The 12,050-nt window shown below is 39.8% G+C and overlaps 1 protein-coding gene and 1 long non-coding RNA gene across 2 annotated transcripts in view; one reads left to right on the top strand and one right to left on the bottom strand.

The window, feature by feature from the left end:
* Positions 1–2,232: 2,232 nt before the first annotated feature.
* LOC136772922 (uncharacterized) lies at positions 2,233–4,327 on the bottom strand. The gene is made up of 3 exons (XR_010822527.1): positions 3,885–4,327; positions 3,583–3,750; positions 2,233–3,491 (listed from the first exon to the last, which is right to left on the bottom strand). It is a non-coding gene; the product is annotated as an uncharacterized lncRNA (long non-coding RNA).
* A 73-nt stretch (positions 4,328–4,400) lies between these two features.
* The window catches only part of LOC136772253 (single Ig IL-1-related receptor-like), a 133,545-nt gene continuing 125,895 nt past the window's right edge, over positions 4,401–12,050 (top strand). The window contains exon 1 of the mRNA XM_066725105.1: positions 4,401–5,357. Within this exon, the coding sequence (XP_066581202.1) occupies positions 5,119–5,357 (239 nt within the window). The 5' untranslated portion in view covers positions 4,401–5,118. The remainder of the gene's footprint in view (positions 5,358–12,050) is intronic.

The following is a 12,050-nucleotide window of genomic DNA, read 5'->3' as shown; positions in this document are numbered from 1 at the left end:
ATAAAATTATACTTAATTAAAAAAAAATAGTTATACAGGGCTCGTCAGATAAAGTGATCCATCGTTTAAAAGAGTCAAAATCGCAATTGCGATAATAAGATTACTATTGGTCGAAGATAGGAAGAGAAAGAAAAGGACGATGAAGTAACTGACTCTCTCTTCCTTGTTCCTATTTAACCATCTATATCATTGACAAAACAAATTCAAATGAGGGGAGGAGGGTAATGGGCGAGAAAGAAATAGACAATCACTTGATCATCCCACTCTTTCAATATTGGACCAAATACACACTTATTTCCTGCCATCGCGATTTTGGCACTTTCAGATGGTCAGTCACTTATCTGTGATGGACCTTGTACATCTACTTGGAGCTATATCTCACAACAGTATCCAAAAACGTCTCACAATTGTCTCACGGAAATATCTTCAAATCCTATAAAAAAAATATCTCATAGATACCTCATATAGTTGTCATAAACAATCTTTTAAAGAAACTTTATAATGAAATATCTCTAAGACATTTCAGCTATAGCTCAATGCTATTTGTAAGTTACAACAATCTCCGAGATTTTTCTGAACTATATTTTAGAAAACCTGTGCTATCGAGTAACATTACTTGAAAAGAAAGAAATTAATTTATATGTATGTGTATAAACTACTTAAATTAATTGTTATAACTTTGATGTTCGAGGGATAGCTTACGTAGGATAAAATCGATTGTAATTGAATTATCAAATTAAATGATATAATGTTGTTATAAACATAATTCTAGCATGGTATTTCAGGGAAATAGATGATTTAGATGGATACATTTATATCTTAGAATATGTGATCCTCGTTTCTTTCAGGGATGCTAAGGTAAGAACTGAGTAAACCAGATGAAAGAGAATTATTTTTTAATTAAACTCACTATATTGCGATTTAATTTTTAATAACTTTTCAGTTTAAAAACACTTGCCTTTTTAATGACGAATGTATTTCAGAAAGATAAAGTGCAGCAGCAGTGTGAGATGCGTTTCCAAAGCTTTACGAACGTCATATATATGATGTATATTGAACCCAATTGCCGAGAAGATTGTGTGGAAATATGCACTAGAGAAATCTAAAATTTATATTTATCAAATTTTTATAGATTCGAGACTACAAATTTAATTAATCAATTAATTATACTATTTGATTCCCAGAATCATGATGTACCTGTAAAAATATATAGCCATCAATACATACATTTATTCTCGAAAACCAACCGAATTCTATAAAAGAACATCAAATTATATTAATTACCTTAAAAAAATACTAGAAAAAATGAATAGTTGAATAAAATTACAAAGCAAAATTTTGATGGCGATAATAATATCATATCTACTTTTAACCATTATCTAGGATGTAGTTTTTCATTCACAATCATGTAACTAAAAAATCTTATTTGAAATAGCGTTATAAAATCGAGTAACTTAAAAAATATGAAACTCAAGAATTAAATTAATTGAATAAACTCGAGTAGTCTACAGGGTAAGAAATAGTGATAGTGGCAAATGGTGAAATCAGTTGGTTTATAAAGAGAGCGATTGCGTGTTAGCAACGTGGGCCGCGCGTAATTATGGATTCCCCCGGTAAGCCAAAGCAAACTGCTATAAAACATATCACAAGACGGTTTCCCTTTTCCTCTGAAACATCGATATCAGCACTCTATTGATACGTGTCAATCGCGTTAAGACTTTCAGCAAATCGTTCAAACGTCATTTACCCAAAGTGTACATCCATTCTTATCTTCGGTGCCTCCAAATGTTAGGTTTTTCATATATAAATAATGAGAGGACTGACAATCAGGTATTCTGCCGCAATTTCTATAGTTCGATCCTACGGTACTCAATAAAACAATAAACAGTTGATATGCTTTAGGCTCCGATTTTTAGAAATTGATGCATACGCGGTTTCCAAGAAACAAATCCTGTTAGTTTGGTCTCCTAAACATTGAAAAAGTCCCTTACGATTGTCCCATAATACTATATAGTAATGAAACATCATTCCACTACTTTAAAAGAACGTAATTTTAAAATTGTTCTCCATTTTTCAGTGATTATTCGATCTCCAAAGGGACCAACAGTTCATTAAGAATAAATATTAAATTTTATTTATAAAAAATGTTTATAAATCTTGAAACATTATATTATATACCAATAGGATTATTATTAAATTTACGAGATATTATCCTGTAAGTAAAATTCTTCCAATATAAAGAAACTCGGCACAATTACAACTATAAATCATATCATGTTTCATTTCTTTCATTATGAGTGGCCTATCATTATTACGTGTCACGCCAGTGACATTTGCTCGCGTGTCACCACTGTCGAAAAACCCGCTGTGTGCATTCTCCCCAGCTACTCTTTCACTTGATAGGACAAATGTTTCCCATTCGCCCCTCGTTTCGCATCGATTAATTTGAACCGGTGATCGAATAGCAAAATTCCTCATGTTAATCGTCGCATATAAAAAGACTGAAAGCAGTGTTGGAAAAAATTGCACAAAATATGCATGAAAATATAAATAAACTTTGAAATGGATTTAATTTCTTATTTATAGTCATTGAATGATATACTCAACACTTCCTATAGCGCACGGTTAGAGCAAAAAACGATTACACGTATCAATTAGTTCCAGGAATGTTTTAGGGACATTTCTGAAAGTATATATAGGTTGATTTGTTTTAGCTGTAGTATATTTTAAACTTTCTTCGCTTTTTGAGAGTTCAATCCATGGTAGGAATAAAGAAAATCATAGCAAAAAGTGCCAAAAGCGCAGAAAGTACAGGATAAATAAACAAACCTTATGTATGTCACGAGGAGGGGACTGGAAGGGGCAGGGCGATTCAAAGAAACGAAACGTTTTGACAACAACGGGATATATGCCTGCAGTCATGGTTTGCCGACCGTCTAAAGTCGAACGTTAACCATTTCGTGGAAAAAATATATAAACAATCCGCACTATGAGAAGAACTCGTAGAAGCACGCTTGGCGAATAACAGAGAATTGTTTTCGTTTTAAAGACCCACCTATTGAAATTTTCCAGGACGGATTATCGCTTCTTTTTCTCGGATCTCCGTCTACTGTATATCATCGCCGATATCCTTTCCATGAAGAAGCGTGCATTCTTAACGAGACATTCCTTCGATCCAATATCCATCGATTCGCTCTTTTCAGTCAAATGCAATGAAGAAAATTCTCTGTGGCTTTCTGCTACGTGACGAATGCATTTCTTGAAAATAAATTTCACCGCCTTAAACTTATTGTCAAATAAAATCTTTCCTTTTTTTCCCTCATTTCGTCTCTCTAATTTGTTTGGCAATAATACGGGTTAAATTGAATATTTACACTTTTGATAGAATTTTCGAATTGCGAAACTCCGCTCTTAATGAAAATTAGTATTTCCTGTTAAAATTGCTTGAGCGTATGATATGTATTTACTTAAAATATTCCAAACCTGTGAAGCTATAAAATATATTATGCAACTTACCTGTTGATGAGTTTAAGTCTAGTTTAATAAACATACACATGCATATAATGCAGTATGTGGTTTTACCTCAAATATTTACGCGTATCAATACCACAAATCTTTCCAAGTGTGTACCTGGAGCTTTAAATAGTTTCCACAAACTAACTGTATACATAAACATTTACACACAAACTAGATTGGTTTAACACTTCGAAAGGACGTATCCTATACTTGGAATATTCTTCTTGCTTGAATCTGTGGAATAAACTTTATATTATAATCTACGTCGAATAAATGTTTAAGTTACATAATTTTGAAAGTTGATTGCAAATTCGAGGAAATTAAAAATTCAGTCATCATTAATAAAATCTTGTTCAATAAATACTTACAAATCACAGAATTCGATCGTTTCCAAGATTTAAAATAATTTAATTGGACAATTTTGAAAAGATTTGAATAAGGCACACTGAAATTACTTTATAATAATTTGGTTAAAGAGAAGCGAAATAATGATATAAATTTTGGTATATATAGGTTGAGAATGAGGGTAAAAGGTTGTATACTAGATTAGGTGAGGAAAATTTAAAGCTTCTGCGTGGCAGAAGGGGGCACAGTTAAAAAAAGAATTTTAATGTAATTCCAAATGTATTTATGAGAGAGCGTCGACTGTCTGTCTAGTGTTCGAATAAACGTGAGATTCGCACGAAACAAGAGCAAAGTGTAGCGTGCGCGGTCAGACGAGTTGTGTGATCTGACCTGCGTGATAGTGGTGGGGATTGGCAGGCGAACGTTGCCGAGAGTCAACGAAACGGACCGAGCGGACACGAGGCAACAGGCGGCCCATTTCAAACCTGTGGCGGAGACTTCTTGTTCTCTCCGAGTGAACGGCTTGCTCTGACAGTAAGCCGCCGGCATCCGAAGCACGAATATCGTTCTCTCGTCTACCGCAATTTTCTCCCGTGTCTATCCAAACTTTCGCCAGCAATGTGCTACGACAAGTGCGGAACGCGCAAGCGTGTTGATTTTCGCTAGTGACCAAATTTTTCAGCATTGTGAAGCTTTTTCAAGGATTCTGTTTTTCATTTGACGTTGATTTTTGATCGCGCGAAAGGTGAGTGAACCGAGGCAAAAGGGGAGTTTACCGTCAAGGATAAAGGGGGGGTTTGTGAGAGCGTTATTTGAAATTCGGAGTAAACATACACGCTCTCTCGGCAGTGCAAAGACTCTCCACTGTGTTTGACGACAAATATTAAACGTCGGGTCGAATTTACGTACGAACGGCAAAACGACGACGACAGCGAGAACGACGAGTACGACGTTCTTTTCACTGGGAGATAGGAAAAAGCCGACGAGAAGAGGGAAAGAATCAGCGTTTTCTTTGACGGAAAAGCCGGCCTGGAAGACACGGAGCGTGGGAATCCGAGAGATTTCTATCTGGACGCATTCGGCCTCTGGCCCCTCTCTGACTTTATTCTCCAAACGGTGCGGCCGTGGCTTCGTTATTTCGGAAGATGTGAGGAGACGCAGAAGCTCCCAACTTTGCCTCCTATTTTTCGCATCTTCCTTCTCTTCCATTATTTTACACCGTCGTTCCTTCCCTCCGTCCCTTAAAGCTACCAAACAATGATGAAACTCGCCAGTCTCAACTGCCTTCTCCCTCTTCTCCCCCTCCTCACCCTCTCTCTTCTGCTCCCAGAGAACTCTCGTGCCAACGAATTACAAGACTACTGCTCCATGCACAAATTTGATAATTTGTCAGGTGGCCTCAGGTTTACCAAGGAAGTCGTTACCACGGAGTACGCGAACGTTGGAGCTTTCAAAGCACTTCATTGCTGCCTCAGAGGATATCGAAGCATCGAATGGTGAGTCATTCTTTCTATTATATCATCATCATTAAACTTTTGTCATCAAACTTCATTTCTGAACTTTTCTGCGAGCTCACGTTCTTCCATTCCTTTCCAGTTGTGGTTATACCAATACCTATGATTTCTTTATTTCATTCGCTTACACCAAAGTTCAGACTGCGTTCCGTTTCAATCGGGTCTTGGTCTACATCGATTCTGCTGCCGAAAAATTTAAGATTGCTGTTTTTTAGTCAATACGGTCTCTTTACTTCTAATCTCAGGAGAAAATCGATGAAAGTCAGAAGAGACGTCAGAGATCGCATAGAAAATTGAAAAGTCTGTTTTTATGTGTGCAGTTATACTTACCATCTTGCAAGGGTTTTCCTTAAATTTTTATTTACATTCTTGAAATCACGGTATATTTGGCTTTTTATTTATCTTTGTGCAAATCCCTTTTATTCTAAAAATATTTGACCATTAAATATCGTCCAATACAAGTTTTTATTTAAATTTAATATACATACACGTTTTCGCGATTTCGTTGAAATTTTGGATAACGAGCAATGAGTCTTAAATGAATTACGAGAAATTGGCTCACAGTGCATATCTTTTTCAAAGTATTATCAATTCGTGGTAAAGTTAAGCAAGGCACGTATTGTTTTGCGAGGAGAATGGTATTATTGTAAAGAGACTTGGTTTTTGCGCGAAGACACGTGTATGTGTACGCGTATCTGCGTGTGTGTTACTCCAGATAGCAAAAGACGGTTTGCATAAACATTGTCAGCTGTTATATAACTTCTTTGTAGGCGTACGAGAATAGCAGTGTGGGTTTCCCACCTTTTTACAGCAGCTATCTCTTGTAGTTTGCGGTCTCTGATGCAACCCAAAGCATTTTAGCACGACAGTTGATAGCTTCTCCATTGCAAAGGGTACCATTGCAGAAATGCAAACATACTTTATACGTTTCCTGCGGGGCCCTTAAACGCAAACGTGTAAAAGTCAAAATATGTCTTAACTGGATGTTTTACGCTTATATACGCGTAACGTTGCATTATTTATAAGCTGACTGGTGCTAAAGATTTATAGTGGCACTCGATAGAAATATTATCGACGATGATCCAATCGTGTTGTTGGGGGCTCGTTGACTGGTTCACTGGTTCGGGAACATCCTTCTCAACGAGAACTAACGAGGGCCATTGTGCAAAGTTGCGGGAAAAAGTCTGTTTAAGCAGCAATCGAGTGGAACGTGTCAGAACGCGTTGTGTTTGCTCGAGTACGGATCTAGATACGCGTCTAGCGAGACAGCCGCAGGTGGTCCGAGGATTCCGTGGAGTCTGGGTCCGTCCCTTTCGAGAAACCACAAAGAGGCTAACAAAGGAGTCCCCTGGAAGATTCCGGGATCGGTCAAGCGCGGCCTCTTTTCGTCGGGACTCCATTATACAAGCGTTACAAAGTGGGACTTTACAAGCTTATTGTCCTCCGAAGGACTTCCAGGTGTCAAACGAATGTCTCTCTTCCACGTATCGGCGAAACGCTGAAACAACATTTTCACCTCTCGCCTATATACCTACGCTACACCTGTTTCGGTCACTACCTCCTCAACTTTTTCTTTCTCATTTTCTCTTTTCCTCTCGATTACTCAGCATCCTTCAACGGCGAATTGATTACGCGTCTAACCACTTTTTTGCAACATTTAAATTGCATTGTTAGCCTGTGCTCTTCACTAGAGTAGTCATTTTTTGGCGGGACTGTGCCAAAGTACGTAGCGCAGCACGCCACCTCGTGAAAAAAAGTGTCGAGAGTGCTGGAAAATTCGGTGTGCTTTATCTCGATTTTTTTCCTCGAGAAAAACGTGGCTGCCAGATACGCCTAGATTAGTATTGTATGTGTGTATGCTATACAATAATATTTCTCATACATTACGCTTAATTGCCGGCCCGGAGCGCTTTTTTGCATAACTCCCGAGCGTAATCGTCGCCATGCTTCATAGAAATTGTCGAATTGGCGCGCTTTAGCCCACGGGAAGAGAAAAACTGGTACGACCCCGAAAAATACGAGGAGGGTGGAAAGGTTCGCGCAACGCATAATAATAAAATTTTCTTGGAGGAATCGCGCGCGCATCTCTGGTCTTCCGAGAGTAGCCAGTTTTCTTCGTTTCTTCTTAGTCATTCGCAGGAATACCCTTCTTTTCCACGAGACGACTTTTTTCCCTGCTGTCTTTTCGTTGGGTGGGGGGATTTTACCTTCCGCCGCGAGCGAGGCGTTGACGATTCCAAGAAAAGTAGTCGAGGGAAAGAACAAAGGGGGTGAAATCAACGATGCACAAATGCTCGACCGACCACGCTCTTTATAAACACGGTGGCTCGACTAATAATAAATTCATGATTGATAAAGCGACAAGTTTTTATTTTCATAGCAAGTTTATTCATATCGGATGAATTTTCGGTGTCAAGTGCTTCTTCACGCGCGCGTTAATCCTCCTACAGAAGAGAGATATTCAGTGACTGCCGTGACTGGTCGGTAAATGAGTAAGCCGGAGGATCCACTCAGGTAAGACATTGCAGCAGGTAGCGTCATGGTACTTGGCACAATGAGTGAAAACAAGAGAGCACTGTAGTATGTACCAGTACATATATACATACAGGTAACTTGAAATTTATCGGAACTCGTTGAAACTTGCAGCGAACGCTTGTAGCCATTACGCCACAATTGGCAATTAGCAATTAACAAAATATGGACTAATTGGACTCGGACGACGATTCCTTATCGACGGATATCGTGACTGCAGTGACGTCACGGGGCGTTGCACGATTCACAATAATAGGAAAACGAGGATTCGCAGGTTGCCTAAGGTTAACCAGTTTTTGTAACGCCCGTAGCTCGGTTCGTTGCCATTAGAAAGCGATTTGTTATTAAACAGAATTTTTCTGAGGTAGCTAGTGACGTCATCGGTTATAACTCTCCACAAGAAAAGTGATCTGAAGGTGCCTGGCGGCTTATCGCCTAGTCGTTAAAACGCATCTTGTTTTAAAGTAAATTACGCTCGCAGCCAACTTCAGTTTGAATTTCTTGAGGAATAAAAGCTTCCATAAAAAAAGTGTTTGAAAACTGTTGATTTTTGTCTATATAGAAGCTCTGCGAACGCTCAACCAACGCTCCGTATGATTTTTGCGACATGCGTTTATAAAACGAGACCGAGTACCGTTAACGTATGTTTATCGTTGGGATGGTTGAACGTCGGCGAGTAATCATCGTTAAGAAATTGGAGAGTGACGGTAGCGCGCGGATTATCGTTTACTCTCTGAAACGTGTTCCGACGTTTGTAACTTGTTTCACACGCGGGTTACGTCAGAATTAGTAGTCAATGGGGCGGTGGCAATGGCAGAAACGGATCTCTAGCCGGATCGGACCTCCTGACCCATGCAGAATTCCAGCCAACGAGGTTGAATTTATTATTGCCGTCTCAGCAGGATGATGACACACGCTCACTCGCTATTAAGGATAACGATCGCAGTAGCGCAGCAGGTTTTAGAATTGGCGGGAAGTCACGGGCCGGATGTAGTTGCGCTTTCCAAATACCGGAAGTTCGTAATCGTCCCGCGGTACAATACTTTCCTCCCGTGTTTCCAAGAATCCTACCCCCTCTTAGAAACGTGCTCTGTCTCGTCGTATACGTATACATAACCTATAATTTGTCCTTCCGCGCCCAATTGCACGTGTTTACACGAGCGTCTGCGTATTCAAGTGACCAGTGCCACATTTCCAGCAGCTATTTACTTCAGGAACTGTGTACTCTTCTTTATTTACATTTTTTCAAGGTCAATGCATTTTCGCCATGTGCAGGTTAGGATTGCCGTGAAACAACGGAGATATGGAATAAAACGCTTGTAATTGTGTTGGGATAGTCCTGTATAAAAGCGTTTTAAAGACTTTGATAGAGATGGGAATTTGAATTGGCGCGAATCAACTTGAGAATGCTTAGCAGGGAAACAAAGTGTGTGGCCCGGCTCTGAGCAAGGTAGATGGGGCCACTGTATAAGACATTTATCGAGTAGTTCGGATACTTGCCGCTGGAGCGCATCGACGAGATACGACAGCAGAGCAGCATGAAGCACCTTCCTGAAAAACCGGGCTCGTTCTGTGGCAGTCGCAAAAAAACGCAGTCTGTGACCCGCATCATCGCGCGTTTTTTCTTTTTCGCCTTTGCAACCTTCCTTCCTTCCAGACGGACGATTCTAAATTTCAGGCCACAGGTGCTTCTCGGAATTTCTCGTAGCCTGGCTAATTGACACGGTCTCTGAGTATAGGTTCAAGCAAATTGATGCGCGTATGTCATTCATAATGCGCGGTCTCGACTAGTTTAGTGCAATTCTTGCTACGATGTTGTGTATAGGTTTGTGCTCAAATGCGTTCTAGTGTGCGTGATATGTAGGCCAAATTGCGCGGATCGACGCTCAAAATTATTCCGTGAGGATTTTTCGTGGTGCCGCCTCTTCCACGGATTCTTTCTTATATATCTTTTTATTTTTCATCTTGCGGAGAGAAACAGACTGAGCGTTTCTGTATTATTATAATAGAGTTTTATTACGGTCTATCGTTTTTGAAATGTAATACTTTGTACATTTGGGGCTCGATTCTCCGCACTGTATAATAATAAATATTTTATCTCCCCCCTCCCCCTCCGGAATGTCTGGGCTATAGAGCGTCGTCTGCATGCGCCTGCGAGACTGTTTCGTGAGTTAAACACTGGCGAGGACCCTCCGACCTCGATAATAACAAACCAGCAAGCCTATGTAATTTTACATTGTGCCGGAAAGGGACGCGCGCCATTTCCGACGTACTTTTTTCGCCTCTGCTTCAGAAATGCGTTACAATTTCCAACCGCTCGTGGCAATTCGGACTGAACGATTGCCTAAATTGGTGGGTTGTTCCTCCAATTCCACATGGAATTCGATTCTTCTTCGTTCGCCGTGTCCTAAGAATTTCGACGTTTAGCCGATTACAGTAAAAACTTGTAGAAATGCCATCGGCATCCTTGTCTCCTCGTATAACACAAATTAACTCCGACGTTAATTTAGATAATTTCGAATACAATTTTCTAAACTCGATCGCGAGCTCGGCAGCGAAACGTCAAAGAGGTCAATTAAACGCGAAAGTATTTTTTTTTTGTTACTCGAAACCATGTTTTTGACGCGAATCTCCGATCATTCCTAGAATTCAAGTGGATACGTAGAAAAGCACATTTGGCTGCGAAAATTAACCACTGATCAAGAGACACGGTAGCGCCTCGACGGCAAGTACATATTTAAGTAGATAAATACATGTCTACACCGCCATCGAGGCACTATTTAAATTACCAGTGATTTTCCTCGACGAATTCTAAAAATCCAGTGCCAAAATTAATCAGTCGAAACAACTGAATTCCGATAGTGTGATAATTATTTTTTTTTTATTTCTCGCAAAGCTTCGCTACTATCGTGTTTTTCACTGCTTGATTAAAAAAAAAAACTTTCTGTTCTTCGGACTTTTCAACGTGAGAAGGAAGATTTTCGTGCAAGAGGGGCAGTAACACAGCAGAAACGCTTCCAGTTGGTAATATGGTCGATGCAAATGTTACTCTGTCGGGGAAACTTCTGGAAAGCGTCGAATCTCTTTTTAGGTACGTAACTGCGCTTCTTAAGAAGAAAGTTTCAACCTCGCGGAGACGTTTCGCAATCGGGTTCACCGATGGAGATCGTCTCGTAGTCCCGTCGGCCTGAACAATCTCGATATTGCGTTTTTATCGCGCTGACTCGCTTGCAAGAATATTTCTAAAAACCGATAATCCTGCCTATTCCAACCGGGAACTCCCAAAAGTTTGAGAGAAACACTTTTCTTCTTCTCTGTGTTTCCCCGCTTACCGATTTTACCTGAAAAAAAAAGAAACACGAATCGAACAAGAGAATATCGCTGGAGGGGATCGCAGGCGAGGAGTTGGTATTATTATTTCGGTGTATGGCGATACACGTATGTTTGTATAATGTTACGTAGAAATGTACCTTAGTCAAAGTTGCGGTATATAGCTTCGTGGAAAGAGTAGGCGATGCTTGCAGTTTCGAATTTCAGTGTTGGCTTGTGGATCGCGCATATATCAAGGCTACTCGAGACTTTGAAGATGCGTCCTATAAGCTGCTGGATTAACGCTGAAGCACAGACGCCTGGCTGGTTCACGGGGCGGGATCAAGTTTTCACTCGTCAGTTTTACTTTTACCCCTTCTCCACTCCTTACCCCTCTTACTTTTCTCCCTCTCTTTCCATACTGAAAATCAAATACCCCTCCCATCACCCTGTCGTCGCTTATAGTATTCAATCGTCACCGGATCGCTCGGGAATGTAAACAAAAATACACACCGAACCTCTCAACCGTTTTATCCTTGATTTACATCAACATTTCTCAACTCGCCTCGCGGATGAGAATACTCTGAAAAGATCCCGATAGGCATGTTTATAGGAAATTCTACTAAACTCGAGTCTAGATCGAAGAGGTTAGCTGAATTCAAAATTGGCGTCTTTTACCAAGTCAATACTTGGGGAGAGAGAGACAGCTATCGACTGGCAAAACAATACAAACGAGAAGCGTGTAGAGCAAAGAAATTCAATCACTTTTTCTTCTTTGTTTTTACTTTGTAAAACTATGTTCGTAAAAAAGGTCATTTAAAATATTTGAGTATT

The sequence above is a fragment of the Prorops nasuta genome, unplaced genomic scaffold (assembly GCF_024137725.1).
Source record: "Prorops nasuta isolate Cenicafe-Biocafe unplaced genomic scaffold, Cenicafe_Pnas_1.2 PNAS00004, whole genome shotgun sequence".
In the NCBI taxonomy this organism is placed as follows: domain Eukaryota; kingdom Metazoa; phylum Arthropoda; class Insecta; order Hymenoptera; family Bethylidae; genus Prorops; species Prorops nasuta.
Note: the sequence above shows the minus strand (reverse complement) of the source record. Positions and strands in the feature narration are given on the sequence as shown.